This window comes from Brugia malayi (genome assembly GCF_000002995.4).
Source record: "Brugia malayi strain FR3 genome assembly, contig: Bm_v4_Chr3_scaffold_001, whole genome shotgun sequence".
In the NCBI taxonomy this organism is placed as follows: domain Eukaryota; kingdom Metazoa; phylum Nematoda; class Chromadorea; order Rhabditida; family Onchocercidae; genus Brugia; species Brugia malayi.
Window position 1 is genome coordinate 3,864,387 of NW_025062477.1, and position 24,931 is coordinate 3,889,317.

The window sequence follows — 24,931 nt, forward strand, 5'->3', positions numbered from 1 at the left end:
AGGCATCATATATAATACATAAGCAACAAAGTCGAAAAATAGGGAACTGCCGTTGTCCATTTGAAACAAAATTCTTTAAAAACAATATTTTCTTAAAATGTATGAAAACATGAAAGTTTGTGCATGTTGATGGCAAAAAGGCATGCTTCAAGCACAAAAATAAACAAACGAAAAACAATAAGTTGTGCCCATCCGGGAAAAATATATGATAACCAAGAACAATGGGTAGAAATATTAAGCGTCAACGAGTATACGGAATAGGATATGAAATCACTGAATGGTACTGATATACACATATAAAGTCCGACATTACTATTACCACAAAAATTATGAGACAAAAAAAAAAAAAAAACACCGCATACTATGCCGAATTTATTGTTTCGGCCGATCAAAGACAATGAAATGGACCATCGTGTATATACCAAACTAATAAACACAAGCGACAAACTACATTTGAAAATGACCATTCTTAAAAACATTTTCAATAATCCCCGACAAACTGTTACGATAAAAGTCGCGGGTAAACCTGAACAAAAAAAAAAGAAAACGAAGGATGGAGCTGACAAAAGGGATGCCTCCCTTTCTTGCTCCAACACGGTTTACAAACAGTCGACATACTGAATTCAAATAATGCGGTATAACCTCAATCCAAACCTAAAACTCTCGCACGTTATAAGTTTTAGCGCATATAAGTAAAATCCCTCATCAGCCCCAATTTAAATTAGAAAGTCAGACAATTACAAATGAACATAAGGAACACCTAACATGAAATTCAAAAAGCAATAAAAAGCAGTACCCGTTAAAACAACAATGAATACTTTCTTGAGCTCATTTTCCTGCTTCTAGAAATGATGACATAATGTCACATTGTCTCAGAAGGCTACATTTCGGTAGGATTAAGGGATGAGAAATCTCTGAAATGTCAGTGGAAAAAGTTTACGCAACTGCTTGTACCGAACCGGCTGGTGTTGCCGGCGTACTTCTGGAAACAGCTTGGATAGATGTTACAGCAGCTTTCACATCACCATTTACCAAAGGTTTTAGAGAATTTGGTGCTGAAGTACTGGTAATACTACCCTTGTTGCTTGGTAAATAAGTCAGAAGACCATTTTCCAGTTTCTGCTTTTTTGCTGCTCGTGGCGATACATCATCCTTCGTTTGCTTCGTATAATCTCCATGACCATCAGCGTTTTCCACTAACACTAAAAAAAAAAAATAAAATAAAATAAAATAAATACCAAACTGCATTTTCTAAAAGGACATGTCACTTAATAATGGTTATTAGAAGACCATAGCTGCAGTAAGAAAATAAGGCAACCAAACCATAGACATGTTATTAAACAAATTTAGAAAATTATGTGGTTTTTGTAATCCAAACCGCTGACAATCTTATGAAGTAATAGGTCAAATGAAATGGTTTGAGGAAGTACCCATGAACACTGTCACCACAGAAAAATTATGCTGAATAAAAAATAGATGAGAATTCCGGAATACATATTACGCTTCGACTGAATTTAAAAAATTGGGAAAGGAGGGAGAAAAAATGTAAGAACTTAAAAAAATACCCTTCGGAAGACCGTTGTGTTTCATGGAGTTATTTTCAGGGAAATCTCTTGATTCCAGTTCATTTTTCAAAGATTTCACATCACCATTCGTCCTTACACTTAATTTATTCTCTTTTCGTTGGAATCCCTCTTCATCTGATTCATCGCCTTTCTCAATCCTCCCCCTCTCTTTATCCGAAAAGTGCTGCATTGCGTACAGGACATTCGTGATGGTCTGTCCTACTCGTGAATCCATCTGCAGCATTAAATTAAACTTTCGCGAATTTACTAGAAATATTGCAGCAAATAAAAAAGTCAGTTCAAACTATCATCATAATTAAAAGCATTCTAACCAGATCTTTAAAAATAAATAAGGGTAGAAAAACCACGACAAACGAAATAATAATAACCGATTAACAACATACCAGATGTGACATTGTGAACTGCAGTAACCTTTGTTGATGACGAATGAGATGTTGTCGGCAAGCTGGCACTTTACAGAGCTGTTGGAGAATAGAAGCTGCCCTTCTTAACATCGGGACCGAAGTACCCATCATTTCCGGATTATCTCGAAGCGCCTGAATTCCATGTTGCTGAGCTATCTGAAACATCACTTTCAATTTCAAAATGATTCTAGCTTCAAGAATGTCAGAAATGCAAAGTATCGACCCTATAAAAAAAAAAGGAAGTTTCAATTAATAGATAAATATTATGTATCTTTAAAATAATCCCGCAATAAAACAATCTCACTGCAAACCTGATGCATATTTGCATCGCCCATCTCAAGGAATGCCACCAAATAATGTACAGCTGGGGATTCGGCCGCCACAACATAACATGTTGGTTCGGAAATAGTGCACAGTGCACAAAGTATAACAATCGCAAATTCTCTGAAGATGTAAAACAGCAGTCAGTAAAAACGCAACATAAAAACCTGTGTGAATAAAGGAATTATAACAAGACAATGAAATATCTCTTCATTTTATAGAATGTTCCCTTCTGGTTTATACTAATGACCTAATTGAGTATATTTTCAGAACTGATATGGAAACATGCAGTGTTTAACTGAGCCGTCACGATAAACAAATTTAAGAATAAAAAAGCTCAAATCACTAACCTGCTTGGTATTTCTTCATTCAAAGCAAGCAATCCCACCAACATTTTGATAAAACTTTCTAAGCGTGACCATGGACCCGTAGAAAGCAGAAGATCAACATTGTGTTCAATTACTGACAGCTTGCACAAGGCTTCCAAAGCATAGTTCCTTTAAAGCCATACATTGGAAAAGTGAATAATGTTGGCTTCGCTATCAAAGCAATCAGTGCAAAGACTTCTTATAAAATCCGTTATAGTAAATCAATATATGCAAAATTCATGTGAATAGAACATTCTGCACATAAAATAATATAATAGTAACTTCATGTAACCACATGCAAAAAAAAAGCATACCTTGGCGATACACCAGCTGAAATCAGCGGGTCTTTCGCTTCAGCACACTTACTTACACACCAATGAATAAGTGCATCAAATAATGGCCAAGCAACATCTGACTCAAAATCAATCAAATCCAGCTAGAAGATGCAAAGTATGTTAAAGAAGTCAAATTAAAAGCTATCAAACATTATTATTAAACGAACTTACAGTAACCAGTCGTTTAAAAGACAACACACCTGAACACTAATATGCACAAGCGTAACAAATGCATCTTCTCGTAACTGACAAGCTGTTTCAAACAGTAATAAAGCATTATCATCATCCGATTCTAGTAAATCTCCGGGCTCCATCAAACGACGGTTTGCTTCCGAAAGCATGCCAACAGCTAGAACAGGTTGGATTTCCTCCTAAAAACAAAACACGTTATAAGGACATAAATTATAATGGTCTATAGTCGAAAAGTAATGTTATAATAACATTCAAGCATTCAAAGATTTTCTAACGTGGTATAATATTAGGTCAAATTAGAAAACTGATTTACGGAATCAGAACTCACATTCTTTGACAACTGCTTCGCAAGTGACCCTGGTAATTTCAGCGTTCTTTCGTCTGTATAAAGTCGTAACAATCTCCCAATGATGTAAAGAAGTCCTGCATGTTTAGCCATTGGTCCTTCATTACCAGGAAGAAAAGACAAGCCACGCAAAACATTCGAAACTGCCAAGCAACGCCTCACCTATATATGGAAAAAATTTTGAGATATAAAAAAATTATTTTAAATAGCTACAGAAACTGTAGAAAAGATAGATTCATAACAACAAACATTCGCAATGGAAGGCAATTTTGCAATCATACACGTACACAGTTCCCGTTCAATGACAAAGTATTAAATGAAATTTCTTCTTAGTCGAACTTACAAGCTGTAATCGCGATTCATCACGAACGCAAAGTGCCGTTGGTCGTATAGTTTTTAACTCTACTACATTTTTGTATTCATCTTCATCGCTAAATTTTTCCAAATCCGACGGAATGATTCGCATTGACTGCAAATAATAAATTCAACACATAGTAAAATTACGAGTGTTAATGACAATTAGACATCAAGATAGAATGCGCATTGCTTCAATTTCATAAGAATATAGTGATGAAGATCATGAAAAAATATTATTTTACGAATATCAAGCAACCTTATCAATTTTGCTATAATATGCCACTTCATCAATGTCAGCTTCAATTAATTTCGATATTCCATTCATTTCTTTCACAAAAAACCTTGGTTTTTTAAACTGTTTCCTGAATTCGATATCAGTAATCAGTCGAGCTGCTAGATAGGAAGATGTTTCGCCTCCCAATCCACTCAACATTCGCGACTCGTGGTAATTCAATGAAAGAGTCTCTGTAAATAGAAAATAATAATCGAGAGTTTAGAATATGTGCACACACAATTTGGAAAATGAAGAAACTCGTAAATACAATATAAAGTTAGAAATGTTACAGCGCCTGTTATTCAATCCTACTAAAATTTCAGTTAAATAACTACCATCCGCGATGTCACATGACCATCCACTTGGTCTCGCTCGTTTCAAACGTTCAGGTAGTTCCTTTTTCTCAATATGCACTGTTCGACCTAAAAAGATTTCGCAGAGCTATAAGCAACGAAAACATCATTATAAATTTTTTCGAATTTTGAAGATTCTTTTTAAACATGAAATTTTACCACCGAAATATTTTTAACATCATTAGTCTGCCACAAACATTTGGTCTAAGCATTTAACTCATCTGTAAAACTCACCTGTACGTGACACCTTTGTGAAATTCGTCGGTTCATTTTTTAAGCTACGTGAAGCAACCAATGAAGATGCTGCTGTATGTTCCAATTTTGAAGACTGTATCCAAAACTCACTATATTCATCATCCGTTGTTCGTACTTTCGATTCTGCGCCTACCTAAACTTATATTAATTTTGAGGATAATACAAAATTTTCAATAAACTTCATAAAAAATATATTGAGGCAGACGACACCATAATCAAGATTCTAAGCAGATTAAACTGTTCAAACTTTCTTTAGCTAACTTGAACAGAACAACCAAGAAATAAATTGAGCCATATTTTTGAGAGAAGAAATAAAAACCTCAAACACTTTCGGATAAAGAAGAGACAACAATGCCCTGAAATGCTCGACCAGTACGTTCAAAAGTCCAGGAGTATGATTCAACATCGTAGGAGGAGCGTAATCGTCGTACAGCATAACATTCAATGCATTCAGTGCCCATGTTGATTCCGTTTCTAAACCGCTGCGTAAAGCCATCGTTATACGTTTCGTACTCACCTACAAGATAGGGAAATATACAACTGTTGTTTAACCAAAACTTGAGAGACATGGTAAATAGTTTTGACTTACTCGCATCAAATCTTTCATCACCAATTTCCGTCTCCTTCGTTGACTGATTGTTGTTGCTTCAACACTGCCTGCCGGAAATTGCATAGGCTGAGGTTGAGTGAACTGGGCAAATGAAGGATGTATGATTGTACCCACAGTACCCGGAGCTGAACTAGCATTAGACGCAGGCATACCACTAGGAACAACATTTATAGCTGACGCTGACGACTGTCCCAATGATCCAGTAGTACTATGCATTCCAGTGAAATTTGTTGATGTCGATGGCCCTATATGCGGAAAGGGATTCGACGATGTACCAACTACGCGACCCCCCTGCAATACATTGAAATACTGTCTTCTGATGATAAGCGCAAAAAAACGATGCAGTAACAGAAATCACTTCCTATTTTCAAAGTAATACGAGAACATGCGTAACGCGCCACAAATACGACCCTAACATTTCATCTTTGCAAAGCGGACGACAAAATTTGCATATTTTGAAAGACTCAACAAAACAAAAAAATAATACCTGCACCATGGAATGCGATGGATATTGTGGCTGCAACTGCTGATGTGTTGTCGAATTAGATGACGGAGTCGAATACTAGAATTTTTATCGATTTAACAAAATCTACTGCATGATAAAAAAAAAAAATTGTAATCATGATATTCCTAAACATGCTTGTATCATTTATTTAACCACTCTTATTTCATCAGTAAAAGCTTGCGACGTTGCTAATGCAATGCAAGTTACAAGGTAAATGATAGCATCTCATAATGATATTACACTGTCATACTGATGTCAACACCTGAAACTAACCCTTAATCGATTGGTTGTTCCTGGAACAGCAGGAGCTATGGCTGGTCCAGGTGTCTGCAAGCAAAAAGGAGGCCGTCTTGCAGCATAGTGCTGTTGCATCTCAGGAGGTAGAGTTCCGGAAACCCGTGGTACCATTGCAGCACCCATTTGGGCGTTTCCCATGGAGGATGAAGTGGGTATATTTGCATGCGGTCCTGAATACCTCTGCATTTGTTGGGAATTCCACATCTGCAATAAAGTTCAAACTCATTTTACCTATATAAAAGTTATTGGAAAGACATAAGCGAACGAAAAAATGACCTGCTGCTGGTACATTTGAGTTGCTACGCCAGGATGCATTGCTTGGTAACCTTCCTGATAATTGTGAGCAGAATATCCGGGTTGAGACTGTGGATAAGTTTGATGATAACTACCGGTTTTCATTGACAGTGTTCCAGGAGGCCCCGCTCCTGGACGCAAGTTTGCTGCACCATACATTTGAGGTGCGTGAGGTTGTCCATAATAGGGTACTGCTAAACACGTGAATTTAACAATGTAAATTTAAAGATGCCAATATAATTACAGTAATCAAGAAGTAGTAGTCTTAATCATGGTGGCTTTCGAATTTATAATCATTTTACTAAAGTAATTCTCTGTAGAACCACTTTAAGACATTAGTAAAGCAACCAGTTTCTTAAATAACTAACCAGAAGACTGCTGTTGTGAGGGTACAGATGGAGGGATATTACAAGAGGTCGTCGCATTTGGTATTTGTTGTGGATGACTTGGTGGTCGCAAAGGCGTATTATCTTCAGTTGATTGCCTACTATTACTATCTGGAGTCGAAGCCAGTGGTGGGCCTGTACTTGGTGCTCGACTTTGCGAACCTTGACCCTGCTGATTGTCAACCTGGATGCGAAATAAAAAGGCATTATTAAATAACATTTCAAAAATGCCCAATTACTTTATATATGGAGGAACCTTTATTAAATTCAATCTTACATATCAGTAATATACAAAAAGATGGACCATCGACTAAAACAAGCACAATTAATAATCTGAATCTAGATTTTAAATAAACCAGCATCAGTAATAGGTAGCATCAGTTAGAATAATTAAGCAAAAATGTTTTCTTTTGCCAATGTGTTTTCTAGAGTCTGTAAAAGTAAAAATTCTGACTTGTAAGGTAGACGGAGTCGTTGTACGCGGTAACTGTTGCTGAACAGCATATGCTGCTGCTTGTTGTTGGTGAAAATAATGCTGCCGCTGTTGTTCTTCGTACCTCTGTTGCTCATCTATTACTGGACCTTGCTGAAATACAATTATGTCAGCCTATTAAATATACAGAAAGAAATGACGCTTATAAAATGATATCACTAATCGACACATCCCTATCACTAAGTATTGATTTAGCGCTATGACACCTTTTTAGACTGACAGGCTTAACGTGTAAGGAAAGCTGAAAAACTAAACTTTACCTGTATCATTTGAGGTGGCAAAGGAGGTCGCATTGGAGCACTAGGTCGCATTCCAGGATGATACATGGGAGCACCAGGTGGGCCGGTGACTGCAGGCCCAGGTGGATAACCTTGAGGTTGCCAACCAACCGGGCCTTGCAGCCGTCCTTGCATGGTTGGATCCACACTGCCATAAAAGTAAGCTGCATTCGGATCTCCCAAATGACCATATCCTGCCGGACCTGGCTGGCCTGAAGTTCATTTGCATTTAATACTAGCAAAAAACTAGATAAAACGAAAAATTAAGTAAAACTATATTTCAAAAAAGCTATACGATACAAACAGTTACATAGGGCCAACATAAATATTCTTTTAAATATTCTCTTCAACATGATAATTTATTGCCGCAAATGCTATTTTTCTCAACCATTACCAAGTGCCTCTTACCGTTGCAAGCAACAGAAAACAAATTCTTTTTACTTAAGAAAAAACCGCGAAGATTTCAAGTGTGAAGTTCAAATATATGAATATTCTTATCGACTAATTCGTGTAAAATGAAAGAAGAAAATCATATTCAAAATTCACCGTACAGTAAATCGAGCGGATGTTAGAAAGTCTCTTCACTCTTCCCCATTTTAATTAAACTGGACTTTACAATTCCTTAAAAATACCAAGGATGTGTTAGGCTATGCTAGGTTTCTCATATTACATTACCAAAGTTTAAATGGACTGTTCTGAGTCAAGATAAGGCAGCAAGCAATTATTCGTCTCAGAAATAATGGAAAGTGATAAAGCAGTGCTTTTACAAATGACAGTGACATAAATTTAAGACGTCAAAACAAAAAGGAATGACGTGAAGAAATGGTAAAAAAAAAAACGATGAATGTAGTCAGCTGAATTAAAATAAAGGAAAATAAAAACAAAAGGAACAACTCCATTGTAATTGCTTTTGCCATTCATTCAAAAAGTTCAAACAAAAAACTTAAATGCTACATCGCCTATTACGTATTAAAATACGACTTAAAAAAACAGAAAGAAAAACATATGAGCAATCTGTTATTTCAACATAACGATCGGCTACTAGATCAGAGTATTAGAAGTCAACGAATATATTGTAACAGGTGAAAAAAAAAACAGATAATAACGATACATGTACTCATTAGCAAGCAGTATGAGCCGCTATTCAAACAAATAGTTTAAATGGGAATAAAGAATATAGATAAGCCTACTTCTGAAGACCGGTACACATCACATATCCATTGTGAAGTTCTCTTACAACTAGCTCAAAAATACTTTTAGAGAGATATAACTGCCTTTCGAGAGAATATAATCGAGAGGTTGAAGTAGCAGATATTATATTATATTATATTATATATATATATATATTGTTCCGATGAATTTTTAAACAGAGAGAAAACCAGCTTACTCAGATATGATCTTGCCCGGTAACTCCACATATGTACACCTTGCTTCTGATAAGTACAACCTACGCTGCTATCTTTTGAACATAATAGGTCCTGTTGATTTCTGTGCTGCTCCTGTAGCTGTACACAGCATTACTGCTGTTGATAGCAATGCAATGCATGTTATGTGTACAGTGTTGCATTATCATCAATGATTGACTTACAGCATTGATACTGCATACCACAGATATCATAAGAAGCCAAATTCTGCGAAGAGGAAGAATAAAGATTATAGCAAGTAGATGAGATATATAGGTTGACAGTATTCTAATGAAAACATACACTATTGCTGACAGATTCTAGAGGGAAAAACAGGAAATGAAATAGTAGTAGTACTGAACCATGTTGAAAACAATCAAGATATGATGGGGAGAGACAGAGATTATGATTTACTCTGGATGGAAAAATTGATGCAGAAAGATTTCTGATGTACGCAATAAAATGATTTGTTAAAAGTTCAATTGGTGATGAGCATGAGATACTGGCAAATGTTAACAAGAACTATGTAAGCTCTCCTAACGTTATCAATACAAATAAAAGAAAAGTTTTTATTAGGTAAGAGAAGAGCTATCTGTTTCATAATGGACAACAAATGGTATAGACTATTAACAGTATATGAACATGCATATACTACACTCTACTGCAACATAACATAAAACAGCAATAATCATTAATCGACAGGAAATTATAAATGCAGAAAATTGGGCATTGGAAATAAGGCACTGACTTGCAAATTTGTTGTTGATCATGCTATTTTTTCGCCATAGATACATTTTCTGATTCAAGAAAAACATCCGTTGATAAAGATGACAGTGTTCCAGAAAAATTTTCCAGCAATCATGAGAAACAGGCGAATAACTACACTGTCACATTGCTAAGTGTTGTCGAAAAATGAGTAGTCACATACAGTTCATGCAGCTAATACAAAATAACTTCAACAATAGCAGAGAAAATTAAAAAAATACTTTCCTTCAATCAGAAATGGTTATTAAAATTATAATATAAACTAAATATTAAAGTAGAGAAAGGTACCGGGAACAACGACCTTTCACCAGTTCAAATGATTCGACAGATAAAGTACTTTAATCGTTCAGAGTAATTTGCAAATTTGCTCCTATTATCTGTTGTTGTTTCCATCCAAACTGTTCTATTTCAAAAAACAATGACTATACTTTGAGATATTTTCGGTAGTTATGCTAAAGCCCGAAGTGCATTAACATTATCCAATTGGAACAGAAAATTAGCCAAGCATGAGTTAGCAAATACATTCTAGTAGAATAAAGAATAGAAACAACAGTCTAGCAGCCTAGGCTATAACTCTAATACAGCTCGTGCAGCTAGATAAGTAACTAAAATCATTTTCTTTCATCCCTCCCATGTTTCTATCTATCACTGCTGTGCTCTCTCCTTCCTTTACACATTTAATCGCTGCCTTGCTCCAGTTATATCTAATGATTTTAGTTGTCTGTTGGTGATACTTTAAAAGACTGATATGGATACCTCTAGTCATTATGATTTGAAAAAAAAAAAAAAACGATGATGAAGACGACAACAATTATCATTCACAGATTCGGTTAATGCTAAGGATATGCATTTTGCGAGTAGCATGATGATCAAATAGTAAAATATATAGATGCAAGAAGTTGAAAGTATGTTGGATAACAAATTATTTCTTAGTTTTTTTAGCTTTCTTAACGTAACAGTTGTAAAAAGAAAAATGACTGCATGAAACAAATACAAAAAGGAGTGGAATGATGAATTCACATCTCAAAATTTTCATAGTGCAATATTTTGATGGTAATATATGGTATAAAAGTCCCTACTCAATTCCTTTGATTCCTCTGAGCGATCACCATCTTTTTATAATCCCTTGCTACCAGATAAAAAAACTCTCTAAAAGGAAGTAATAGCAGATGAATAACACAGTATTTGCAAACAAAGAAGCACCTACACTTAAACGAGCACCAATATCAACATTAAATAAAAACATCAACTGTCTCATAAATGGATACTTAATTCAGCACTATTAATAAATTCATTAAAGATTTCATTGTACTATCTCCTCGCAGTTTCAACATTTTCTTTGTAGAACAATTCCAGTACCGATCAGAAAAAGATATGATAAGCCGGAGAATGCTTCACATATTATCTAAATGCCTTATTAAAATTGATGGCCTTCATCCGAAACACCTCAAGAACAGTTCTTCTATAGCTAAATAATAGTAGCAATACTAAAAGAGTTCAAGAGTCTGAAAAAAATGCTCGTAAGAAGGAAAGAGATGGAGCTGTTGTTTGGCAAGAAAAACTTTGTATTTCAAAGTATAGGGATTTTTCGAGATAAAGACTCGTCGAAAACAATAAAAGAGGATAACAATTTAAACATGGTGCATATAATCTCTGCCTTTTCTTCTCACTCTTCAATGAATGGAGCAATTATTTATATTCCTTCAGATATTCGTTACTACTCCCCATCGCATCTTAGTGAATGAAGTTCTCACATTCTGAAGAATGTTTGTAAAAGATTTATGTGATTTCAGATCGTTAACTTTAACTTATTTCAATTATTTACCAAATAGTCTCTTTATTAACCAAATAAGATTCACGATAGCAGTTTTATTCCGAACTCACTTTTACACTTAATCTGTATTTTGGGACATATTACTGGGAAATAATTTTCTGCATATTGCTGATTGTAGAATTTTGCACACAACTCATCAAGACGATCAAAAAAGTGGTAATCGGTTAGCGAAAGGAAGGAATAAGTACGACAATGAAGCAAAACTTGTCTCATTTCATCCAATTTTTAAAGTGCTAGTTCGTAAGCACGTAGCTACACATTTTCATGTAAAGTTGCTTCACAATTTTAAGTTTGTTCCAGATGTTGTATAGTCATACATAAGTGTAGTCCGATTGACTAAATGGATGGAGTTTATAAATTTTGAAGAATATTCATGAAAGCTTGATGCGATTTCATGTCGTTAACTTTACTTATATCTTTAGAATTCCTGCTGAATGTAAATTTTCATAGCTTATTCTCAGTCGAGCAATTCTTAATATCTTTTAATGTCCATTGTTATTTTTCTTATCTTCAAATTGAATTATGACTTCACTATACATCAGATCATTCCTATCATTCCTAGATCCTAGATCATTCCTAGATCGCAAATTGTATCAATACTTTTGATTACTTACGCTTCTTTATGACTCATTTTGAACTTGAAAAAGAGGCGCTACAGCCTATTTTCCCTTTAGCATAATTCTCACGAGCATGAACAATAAATATTAAATCATTAGCAAAAAAAACACACATTTGTATAAGAGTATGTACCAATATCAAACAAATAAAAAAATAACTGCCTTCACATCAAATTGAAACAGCACCTAGCTCTACTGCATTTTTGTCCCCTTCTTTCTCCTTCTATCCCTTTTACAAAAGCAGTGTGCTTATTTACCTTTTTTACCTTCTCAAATGCCACCTTAAGCTCATTTTTGCATGAAATACAGGGAAGAATGAAAACGAAGTCTGGAAACTGAGCAAACACTCTACCCATGTTTACTATCTGCAACTCCGTTTATTCAAATTTTGTTTGTAATCCAAGAAAAACATAGCAATAACCATCAAGAGGAACCTATCCCTCTGAAAAAAATAACTCATAAAAAAGTTCAGCAAACAACAGATTTAGTGGAATCACAGCTTTTATCCCTTCAACATAATGAATTAATAACTTCCATTACAATATTATGCCTGTCCAAACAAATATCCCACTACAGCTGGATATCACATAAAATAACACTACATTAAAAACAGTGGCCGATGTAAATTCCTTCAAGTAAACTATCCAAATTTTGCTACTTCCAGAGAGACCAATACAAAAAAGTCGACCAATACTTTCAAAATGCCTTAAAACTAAGTATTAAAGTAAAAAAACTTGCAAACAAAAAATCGGAAGCCGCTGTTGTTCGAATTTCGGACAAAAAAGCTTTGCGTATAAAGCATTGCTACCAATGGCTGGCTTGCTTCGCCAATCTCGCACACCTTCAATTTACCGACTGATCGTAATCTTAATCGTCTATACTGGAACAGTTCACCAAATGAGAGCTCAACCATGCTCACACTAAGAAGAAAAAACTTAGTTGACAACAGTACTTAACTCTTTCATTATGCGATGAGCATAAATTCTAACCAGTTAGATTTCACCCAGCTTCCATACTACACAAACCCATACCAATGTATCCATTAAAAAATCATTAGAAAAAAAAGCGGTACTACCGATACAATTTAATACTTGTTATGAATAACATCAGGTAATCACTTTCGTATATAACAAACTAAATTACAACCAATTCTAATCAAGACATATAACGAAATGTTAGCGACGATATCATGCCAAATTCCTACTAACTGAACACAAAATGTCCGACCACAAAGTCTTTAATTTTGGACACTGACTTAACCAATTAAAACTCATTCGTAATAAGGTGAAGGCAGTGGAAGGTTTAAAAATATCTTTCTGCACTTCATTCTGATAAATTTGCAGAACAGTAAGGGACTTAATTCAAGTGCAAAAAGTATGATGACCAACAAATAACTGGTAACACAATCAAAGGATTCCCAGATAATATAGAAACAAAAAAATAAATGACGAAGAAACATAGTAAAAAAGAAACGAAAGGATATGAATGACACAAAACGAGGATAACGAAAATTTCTGAATCAAGATACAATAAAGTATTAAAAGTCTAAGTCTGCGTAAGCCTATGTCGTCGACATCAAACATCCACTTAACTGGAAATATTTAAATGTGAAGAAATAAATTTCATAAGTCGTTAGAAAAAATTGTGAAAAAGTTAAAAGTTAACTACCACCAATTCTTCTTTTCAATGAACGTTTCTATCACATGTAAAAAAGCCTCTTGAATAAAAGAAAATGTCGTAAATTTATTATGGGAATAATGGTTTCGCGAAACACATAGGCTAGTGGCAACAAGCCAAAGCAAACGAAATCTTGATGACGTCACAAATACGGAATGCTGCCGAAAGAGCAGATGAAATAAAAGAAAACAGAGAGCAATGAGAAGGGGAAGAAGAAAGTGCTATGCATGACTAATCTATAATACCTTCCTTCAATCTTTGTCTATCAAAAAATGCCGGGAAGGAAAAAAAGAAACAAGATAAAATTCTTCTTCAAACTTATTTTTCAGTAGTGCAAAGCAGGACAAAAGAAATAATATCATTCAATGAAAAAAGTACAAAGATAAAATTCCAAAATAAGACAGTTCATTTCACTTCTTATCAGAACGAAATAGAAGCTTATCATCTTTTAGCCAATCTTATCCTCTCATTTTTTATGAGTGTATGAACTAATAAAATTATAAGTAATGAAAAGAAATATACGATATGTGACCAATAAAGTTTTTAGCACTAACAACGTTCATTTCTTGCGACCAAATGAACTAAAAGCCGGGACTAACTTCAAACTTTTAAGGCGTAATAGCAGACATTAATGCTCTTACCACATTAAAAAGTATTTTCCTAAACTGAGAAAAGTGGTATTCATAAAACAGAGTTTTAACAAAAGTACAAAAATGCCTTATTTTCACATTTTTTCTCCAATTTCTAAATAAATCATTTTTTCCTTCAATTTCTAAAATTTTCAATCTCCCAATTTCTTTCTACTTATTAGTGAGAAAATCATTTCCCATATTTGTGAACTTCGTCTAAAACTCTGAAATCAGCACAAACACGGAAACTATCATCACCACTAACTCCACACACCTTTCATTATAATATATATATACTAAAGACCAATTTAAGCATACCAGGCCCTGGATATTGCTGCGCATTATGGTCCTTGTTGTCTTTTCGACGTTTTTTCAGCCGTTCTGCAAATGCAACTACCTCACTAGCATTCTTGCCCGTTTCCAAACATTCCAATCCTAGCAAATATTTTTGGTAATGCCGCCTCAACTGGTAGCCAGCTGCAGACGACTCGGACATCTCCGAATTTGCTTCTGTACAAACCTGTTTCCATGTCTTATCACGTGTTACCTATAATAATAACCAAAATTCAACTTGAATGCAGAAAATCCAGCAAGACTTTTCAGAATGTTAAGAAAGTTACTAGTAAGTCATATAGAACCATTAAGCCAAGAATTTACAAATGACATATTCAAAGATGACACATAGTCAGTACCTGTTCAAAACCACCACGTTTCATTACAGCTAAATAAAGACGATGCAAATCAACCGTTTGTTTTGAAACCTGTGGAACCTGCGTGATTGGTTCGCCCTGAACATAGAAAAAATTAACGGGTAATAATTTCCCGAAAACAGTGAAAGAGAAATAATTTAGCACAGTGTTTACGGTTAAATAACGCTCTGTGAGATTAGACTGAATAACGACAGTCTTCTGTTGCAATTTTCTTATCAAGCAGATAAATTTGTACTTGTTGTTCACAGAATTGGACTAATTTCTCGAAGAAAGCTCTCCTTTCAGGCATTATATGTTGCGGGTTCATTGCAGTTACAGGCCCCACCTAAAATATTAAGATATTCTCAGAAAATAAAAAGAAAATTATGTCTTCAAAATTCTGAAGTAGTTTTTCAACATTCCATTCTGTAGATTGATTTTTCGACCTCGTACAGTATTAAGTTCTAGTAATCCAAATTTTGAGAGTAAAAATCATTTTTTACACTCAATATCCAAGAAAACAAACTTACTAATCTATCAATAATCGACGTTGAATCTTGCCGCTTATTCACTGTGGGTGTATTTGGTCGGTTTGCAGGCACCGGGGTTCTCTGCAACGAAAAAGTGTAGTCTTTCAGCAAAGCTTGTTCAAGTTAAATCTTTCAAGATCCCAAAACAAACGCTTACATGTCCTTGGCTCATCTGTGACGGTGTATGAGGCCATGGATTCGGCGAAGCACCAGGTAAAGATTTAGAATCCTCTAAAGATTCATCCGCGGCTGAAGACGCGCCACCTGGACTAGGTGCTGGCATTCCAGAAGACGGGGTCAATGCCTGCTGTCCAGAAACAGTCTGCTGTACTGCTTCCTATAATGCAAAAAATACAGAATAATCCATATTTAATGGTCCAGTTTTGTATTATCTATTATGTAATAATTGAAGGGTTTACTATAATCTTAAGTTATCACAGACAGACAGTTTCTGGAATGAAAAAGATTGCAATTATCACGGCATGAGACCTTGATTTTGTACTGGATATGAATAAACATAGCAAATCCAATGACATTTCTGTTATGATGAGCAAACTTTCGTTAACCATTTACCGGAAGAGATTTTGAAATATTCATTCTGGACTGCCAATCAGATGGTACCGGCCCATTTGGCATGCGTGGAATTTCCATTTGTGATGACTGCTGCATTTTAGCTGAATTTGCTGGTATCATTTGACGTGCTCCCTGTGGCATGCCATATCCAGTAAAGGCTGGAAAATATTTTGCAACATAACTTGTAATATTTCAATCATTAATTGCTAAAGGCAAGAGATATCACATAGAACTACGAACCTAAATTACCTGATGGTGGCATGGGACCTTGATTTTGTACTGGATAATAATGGCCTGGATGAACATTTCCTGGTTGCATGTAGCGCATTTGCTGTGGCGGCCAATAAGATGGGTACACAGCAGGCGAATATGCTGTAAGAAGAGCAAAGTTTTAATTTTCTTATATCTTGAATTTAGAAAAAATGAAGTGTTATACATATATAACTTCTTTTAAAAAAATTTAAAATAAAAGAACTAACCGGAAGGTGGCACCTGACCCATACTCTGTTGATTAGGCACCTGTTGCTGCATTTGTTGAGGCCCTGAGACAAAAAGTTTGTATATAAATATCATAGAAAGCAAGGTTTCTGCTTACAAATGGCAAGAGTAGCGAATAGTTTTTCTGGCTTATCAATGTTTGATTCGTTTGATTTCAAATGATCAAACATTTTCTACAGAGGTCGCCTAATCCCATTATATGTTCATTAACTTGCTTTGAAAATTTTCATTAATTTGCTTCAAAAAACTGTCCACTAAAATTAATGAAGTAAAGATAGCTTAAGCAAAATCAAGCAGCTACCCAGTGTTGAACTAGATGATGGTACTTCCATTCGGATAGAGCCGGGTAATGCAGTACCAACTGGCGAATTCTGCATATGCAGTGGTATTTGTGGTGGTGGTCCGCTTTGACCAGCAGCCGGTGAAAACACAACATCACGCGAATCCGGTCTTCCGGTCTTCCCCTTCACATTTCCCTTTTGAAGAGCGACCGAACCTGGACTACTATAGCTACCGTTCGCAAGTGATGACGGTTGCTGAAAAAAACTTTGGAATTGTTTCTTCACTTCTTCAGTTGTCCGAAACAGGCCTAACCCAAACACAAAAAATGAATTTTATACGAGATCTTTGATTATGACTGCATAATCGTATTCAAATAAATAAGACAAAGATGGACTAAGCAATGTTCCAAAGTGGTCCTCTCTAACTTGTCGGTTACGTTTTTTAAATCATTGCAATTCACTGAGGACATTAATGGGGAGTCGATTTCTAATAAGATAAAAAAAAAAATAAGATAAAAAAAGCAAAAGTTAAAACAAAGGGGAAAACTTTAACTCAAATTCAGAAATAGACCTCAAATCCACTCCGTAATTATGCAAGTCTTCTGGCTCACCAATAATAAATTCGTAAGCAGGAAAAAGTATAAATCTATAATCAGTATAAAAAAGAGAAAAAAAAGAAGAGGAAAAAAAACAAACACATCCTCCACTCTGCCCATCTCTTCAATAACTGTTCTTTATTGAAATGAATGTTTGATAGCGACGTCACTAGGTTTTGCATTTCGGCAATACCTAAGCCACTAGTCTTACGGGTGTGCAATTATTTATGAACATATACTTTCTTCGCACCCCTTCCTTATGGCTTCTTATCCATCTTCCCCACCCTGCAACCATTTGATGATCGTCATATCATACATACAAATTATTCCCATCTCCCTAAGAACATCAACGACCCAAAACCATCCCCTATCCCCACACCGCATCATATACACTTTATATGACCACGTGTTTCCGACTTCAAACCTTCTCTCTTTTTTTTTTTTTTTTTTCTTAAACAACTAAACAAAAGTGCATGGGGAATTCCCCAACAAGCAATAAATTCCTCGTTTTCAAAATGAAGCCGCAGCTAGAAAACTATTCTACATCATGCTATTTCATTTCGTGTACACAACTTTACAATGTTCCATAGCTTACATCTACTACTACTTCTACTTCCTTTGATATTTTCAATGCATTGGTTACGGCCTATTTCGAATTTCTTTAGAAGGAATATGTATGCAACAAGAGGAATCAAGGCATGTTGAAATAAAAATTCAAAGTAGTATCAAACACTACCGTTTTTTTCTCCACTTCACCGCATTCTATTAACAAAAATCATTCATTTCATCACGACATTCAAAATGTAATCTTTTCAAATGTAACTCTATGCTTGACCTTCACTATATATTGACTGCATTTTTTTGATTACACAATAAAAATTGCCATTATTCCAATTATTCATGTTCATCACGAAAATGTAAGTAGAGAGCTATCTAATTCTATTAACTCTTACATAATGCAAAACATACTAAACATCAACATCAAGAGAGGTATTTATTTGAATAATAATGAAATATCGAGGGATTTTTTTGAAATTATTAGAAAGGAGAAGCTGAAACTCACGAGCTCTAACTCCATGATTTTGTCGATTCAATTAATATATGAATATAGTATTCATATATTAGCGATAATGTTCATATTATGTTCGTAACAAATAGATATTATTCAAACCTTGAATTTTACTAATAACTGTCCCGTTTTCTCTTTTAAGGCAAAGACAACAAAATAACACTTTAAAGATCATTAATAATAATAATAATAAATGAAATTGATAAGCTATCACTACTGCTATTAGTCCTTTACAGTTACCCTCTCTCTCCCTCTCCTAACACGCCCCCATGAAGCACACGACATTACGATAAATTCCTCACTAAATCTCAATGCTTTACCATGTGTACTTGTCATTAAATGGTATCATTTTCACAACTTCAAAAAAGATTCTGTTTGTTTGAGGAAGACTGTATGACACACAATCCTAAAACAACAACTGAAAGAAGAATCGTAACTAATAGTATCCCCTTTGTATAGTTTACTTTGTTTATTGTCATCTTTAGAATTGTTGTCCAGTCAGTCATGTTTCATATATTCTGATAAGTTTATAACCGGTACTATGAGAAATGTTGGTAAGTGAATGCACATTTGCGCTTCCTTTGGCGCTTGTGTATATTATAACGTCTTGGTCATTACTCGATAAATGATCAGTGTGTGTATGTAAGTATGGATTTTATATCAGTATTATCATTTATCTGTACTGTTGTGGATGTATATTTTTAATGATTTTAAGATAGCATTTTATTGGAAGGGACAGTAAAGAAAAGCAGCATAACACTGTCGTGATGTCCCAATAAAGAGCCAAGTGTGCTACACTGCTGTCAGTGGCGTGCGGTTCATTTCAATGACAGACCAACCTCACGCAGAATTTATTCGACTCGGTCCCCTCCATATCGCGTCCCTCGCTCATTTCATGTATGTCTCGGTGGAATGGTGTGAGTAGTGTGGTATGTCGATACTGGATGTGTATATATGTGTGTGTGTGTGTGTGTTGCAGAAAGGCATGTACACAACGACGACGACCAACGATGAGGAGGAGATGGTGGTGGTTGGATGGAGCAGCGATAGAAGGGCCATATTCACGATGGATGGCCCCCCAAGGGATGGGTGCCTGCGGAACTAGTGGATTGCTGTTGCTGTTGCTGTTACTGCTGCTGCTACTGCTGTTGCTACTACTACTACTAGTGCTGCTGTTGGTTGACTACAGAACGATAATCGGGGAATCGAAGGGAATGTACCGAGGAGCCATTTATCTCGCAAAAAGAAGTTGACTATGAACGAAATTCTCTCTGCACTGCTGCTCCTGCACCGCACAGAACGACTCGCTGAAATGCCACCGAACTAACGAATATATACACACTCACCCAGCAGTATCATGAGATACACCACAGAGGGAAGGGAAGGGAAGGGAGCACGCAGATATAACATATCGTCGTCCTTTCAGAAATAACGAGTTTGAAGTGAAGTGAAACAGAGAAATGGCAATGGCCTGGCCTCGATCACTTCTCCTCTCATTGAATGACAATGGTGACGGTATCCTGAACTTCATCCCTTCTTTCCCTCTCTTCCCCTCTCCCTTCATCTTCACACAGCTATCTATCTATGCACAGCCACAGTAGTATTGTTCGAATCTTTTCTCTAAATAAGAAATTTAACATTAAACTTCCCCCTCTCCCCAAGCTACACATCAACAATGTATGTATGAGTGACAGAAAAACGAAAGCAGTTCTTAGTAAAAAAAGTTGCCGCTGGGAAAATGAAAAATTCGAAAGGCTATACAGCTAACAAAGGAAAAGATGTACTTTTACTTATAAACAAGTGAAGAGAATGAGGAGAAAATATGATTTTGGGAGGACGAAAATCAGGCTTGTCTTCCTCTGCTAAGAGATTGAAATGCTTAGGACTGAGCTGCTTCTCCCTCTTCCTCACTTCCCTACTACCGTAATCCGTCAATTTCAGAAAATTCAGTTCCCAGCTGCGACTGACGTATGAAACATCAATCAAGAATAGAAGAAAGGAGGAAAGCAATTAAGGCTAATTTTTGTCCTTTACAAGAGAAACTTTTGGTTAGTGATCAAGAAGGCAAAGCAGTGAACCATCATCATATCCGTTGAAAATCCCTGTTCCTCTTCCTATTATTTTCTTCGATTTTACAAAAATTCAAATTCGTAACACCACTACTTCTCCTTCTCCTGTTAATTTTCTTTGATCTGCTTAGCAATTTATAGCGCACATAATTAGAATACTCAGCATCTAATATACGTTTTACTCTTTATATCTCACAAAAACACTTGCACCATGTCAAATCTAGTGTGTTTATCGGACAAGTCCGCCCAGTTCCACTACTCCATTGCGAGTACAAAATTACGCACAATTCACTTACGCATACCTTAGTGACATATTACTGCTAATTCTATTAAATGCCTAAAAATACATAAATGCCTTAGTGATGATATAAAATGGAACAATTTCAAAGTGAAATATTTCAACAGTTTTGAATTCAGTAACAACAAAGTATCTACTACACTTAATCTAACAATACAACAATAATTTAATCCTCCTCCTATTTTGCCTTTACTATTTTATCAGCTGTTATTCTGTTGTCTTTCTATTAGAAATCATTGTAGGCAATATTTCTTTTCCTACTACAGAATATTTGCAGCTCAAATATCATGAATACTCTACCACAAAAAAGCGAAGCGCATAAATGCTAAACCACTTAGACTATGCACGAGTGCACAAGAACATATTAGAAAAGAGCAATAAAAAGGAATTACAGGAGGATTCGAGATATAATGAAGAGCACTGCATATGATGTAATCGAACTCGTCTCCGCATATATCGGACAGAGCGGAAACGACCGATGTGTATTGCAATTTGTTTTCAAGGTGATATCTCTTTTATTTTCACACGGCTACCGAAATTCCCACCACTCTCAGTACACATGTGAACTGCACAGCAATCTCCATCCATTTTGTGATACTAACATAAATCAAAACAAAATTTTGCTTAATATGCACAGTCAAAGAAACAGGGAAGATAATTTGCTACCAACTTACTGTTAATACACATATTTCATTACACACTAAAAATCGGTACATAATGAATGGGGAAAATAGAGAAAACTAATCATAAGAAAGCTCTCTAGAAGCAAAAAAGGAATCACGAAAGAAAACTTCAAAGAATAAAGACTCATGAAACACAAACTCAGTTACTGCTATATTTCCAATAAGTACTCAAGATTTAAGCAAGAAAACTATTAGTGATGAAAAAGCATCAGACATCAACGATGATGATGGCAGTGCACAAAAAGTAACTCATATACTGGCCCTAATAATAGCAATATAATGCGAGTTCATTCTTTTAATTCAATCAAATCCATTAACCATGAATGAACTAATCATAATGTTAATATGCGTGTGTGTGTGTGTATATATATGTAGATGAATATAAAGGATAATTGAAGTTATAACATATGATATCGAGTATCTCCATTAATCATTTCATTCATCCAAAAGATATGAGTTCTTCCCATTTTAACAAGCAAATTAGAAAAACAATTGCACGTCATCAGGCAATCAACCCACAGGCTTACAATGCAAAAAAGATCAAAAGTCATCCGCAAAATCAAATTACAGGAAGTTTAACATTTCCTATCATAAAATATTCAAAATTTTTACTTAAAAAAATCTACTGGAATTTTCCAATTACTTCATTCTGCTCGATGTTAAACTGAAAAGGATTGTTAAAAACGTTACTAAAGCTCGTCAGATGTTATTACATACGCGTGCTCGCCGCGTTAAGCACTTCCTACAAGTACTTTTACTATTGCACATGCACGAAGTAGATCGGCATTTTCTTCAGTAAAACAATTTTTGCCAAGATTACCCGTAGTCACTAATATTTGGATAAAATGTTTCTAACACTTAGAAATATTTTGTAATGAGAAATTAGAAATATTTTGTAATTACGTTAGGTGTCCATTCTAAATAATAAACTATCACAATACTAAACTCTTTTTTTGTTAATATAGATGAATCTATTTTTAACGCAGTAGCATATCCATTCATTCTTTCATTCCCAAATTGCATTAAGTATGACGAGTATGAAGGAAAATGGCGATAAATTAAAAAGTTGTAGATATTACTTGCAACAACTATAAAATTTTTTTTTTTTTTTTAACTGACATCAAAGCAAAAACTCATCTCTCCTTCGACCATCTATATAAGTATATCAGGATTAGTTAAACAGTCCAGTACAAGTTTTTTCTAACAGGTTAAAATACACAGAAACGAATAAATCGAGAATCAGCTCTCCGAACCACTACTTTTTCGCCATATGAATTCCAAAAATATTGTTTTAATAGTACAAGTCCGAAATAGAATTTCGATCTACCTCTCACATCGTGTAAATAAACATATAAATAAATGAAATGGATAAAAAATACATGTAAACAAACGAATAAATAAATAAAAAGAAAACATATATGCACGCATGTTATGCAAACTCATTGTTTATAAGCTGTAAAAACTATTCTTCACAGTATTGAAAATTTCAGACTTTTTACGCTTTCCATAAAGTGAAGCATAAACATTGAAGAAATAGTTTAAAACTATTAAAAACAAACCGAAGATGAAAAGTTAGGTTGCGGTGGAACCAGCATATGTTGAATATGTGGTGGTATTTGCATTTGCTGCTGCACATTCTGAGGCTGTGGGCCTTGCGGTATCATATTGTACACGGGTGTCCCAGGCGTAACAGCACCTTCTGTTCCTGAAGCTGTACAAATATTTAAAGTAGCTTTTATCGTGGTTTATGAAGATTTTAATCCATAATTTGCTAACATAAATGAATAAATTTCCAAACTTCATCTCTTTCAATTTCTAAATTGAGATCAATCTATCACCCTTAAACCTTACGGAGTAAATTGTTCAGTGTTGGTGTGGCCGTTTGATGTTGTTGTTGTTGCTGCTGAAAAGCAATTCAGAATAATTCCAGCAAGAAATCAACAATTAGGAAATATCTGAAGCCGAATTTCAAAGTGAAAGTAGTCAAGCATACTCCAGATTCTTATTCTTTCCTTGTTACCAGTATCAATCTCAAAATGCGAAAACTCCAAAAAATTTTTTAGGGGCAAATAGCCAATACTATCATTTAAGCTGTTTTTCCATTTCTTAGACTTTTCACTTCCAACATTTCACCTAATACCAAATTCCGATATTAAACCTGCACAAGCGCTTTGTATTTCTCTTCAAAAATACTCTTTCATTTTTCAAACAAAATTTCTTCTTTCTTATACTCTATGTTCAAAGCTCACTACCATTAATGCAAAAACTCTTTTCGTTCACATAACACTCGACTGAAATTTAAATTCCATCCATTCAAGAACTGATCGAGAACACTTTACCTGAGGTGACATTTCACTGCTTGATTTGGGTGTTTCAGCAGCACAAGGACCTTGAGATGTCGCATTTGTAGCCATTTCTGTAACAGTGGAGATTTTGATTTATGTTCTCAATATAGAAGTTGCAAAAGTTAAGTATACAGAGAAACCTAAATCCTTCAACATAAAAGCGAAATTTTAAGCTACGCAGTCCAAATCAACAACCTAATACGGAGGTGCACTAAAACAGTCTACTGATAGACAGTTAATCTATTTTAATAGAATGCTAAATGCTATAACACATTACAGCATAAACGTCGATTTTAAATTACTACAGAGGCTCAGGATTATATAAATAATTCAAAAAATGAATAAAATTTTACCCTTTAGTTAGAAAAATTGTAACATTCGTCGGACAGTTTCATCCACTTGTATAGTTGAACCCGGTTTACAACGAATAACCGTTTTGAATACCAGTGTTGTTACGTTTAAGAAATCAACCAGTTGTAATGAAATGATGGTGATAGAGTAATAGTTGTATCATATTAGTAATGAAACAGTATTAATAATGTCGATGCTGCGTAACCTTTTTTGCAAGTCTAATTCGCAGCGCCTAAAATCTGATGAGTTGTGAATCTTTAGTATTAATACATACTGTATATGTACATTTACGGAAATTATATCGATGGAGTGGACAAAAAAACTGAAAGAAGGGCAGATACCTGGCTTAGAAGAAACCAACCTCAACCAA

General features: G+C 35.0%; 1 protein-coding gene and 1 non-coding gene across 7 annotated transcripts; one reads left to right on the plus strand and one right to left on the minus strand.

Annotated features, from left to right (window-relative positions):
* Positions 1 to 936: 936 nt before the first annotated feature.
* On the minus strand, positions 937 to 24,279 carry Bma-let-526 (ARID/BRIGHT DNA binding domain containing protein; the record flags this gene model as incomplete). Of its 6 annotated transcripts, none has more annotated exons than XM_043079904.1 (32): positions 937 to 1,202; positions 1,566 to 1,800; positions 1,970 to 2,146; positions 2,302 to 2,434; positions 2,662 to 2,808; positions 2,994 to 3,115; positions 3,215 to 3,385; positions 3,535 to 3,714; positions 3,896 to 4,021; positions 4,166 to 4,374; positions 4,519 to 4,605; positions 4,771 to 4,924; positions 5,111 to 5,308; positions 5,381 to 5,692; positions 5,889 to 5,963; positions 6,180 to 6,407; positions 6,480 to 6,691; positions 6,866 to 7,067; positions 7,338 to 7,469; positions 7,637 to 7,866; positions 14,898 to 15,126; positions 15,272 to 15,367; positions 15,525 to 15,614; positions 15,799 to 15,879; positions 15,956 to 16,135; positions 16,372 to 16,529; positions 16,612 to 16,743; positions 16,851 to 16,913; positions 17,171 to 17,405; positions 23,425 to 23,570; positions 23,717 to 23,768; positions 24,205 to 24,279. In XM_043079904.1, the coding sequence occupies 32 exons, from the start codon at positions 24,277 to 24,279 to the stop codon at positions 937 to 939; spliced, it is 5,133 nt and encodes a 1,710-aa protein (XP_042935838.1). The 6 variants fall into 6 exon arrangements, with proteins under 6 accessions (XP_042935838.1, XP_042935839.1, XP_042935841.1 ...); XM_043079905.1 differs by having other exon boundaries at positions 16,621 to 16,743; positions 23,425 to 23,576; XM_043079907.1 differs by lacking the exons at positions 23,425 to 23,570; positions 23,717 to 23,768; positions 24,205 to 24,279 and having other exon boundaries at positions 16,621 to 16,743; positions 17,171 to 17,246.
* Positions 19,654 to 19,754, plus strand: Bma-mir-5883.1. Its single transcript, XR_006228167.1, has one exon. It is a non-coding gene; the product is annotated as a pre-microRNA Bma-mir-5883.1 (primary transcript).
* Positions 24,280 to 24,931: the final 652 nt, after the last annotated feature.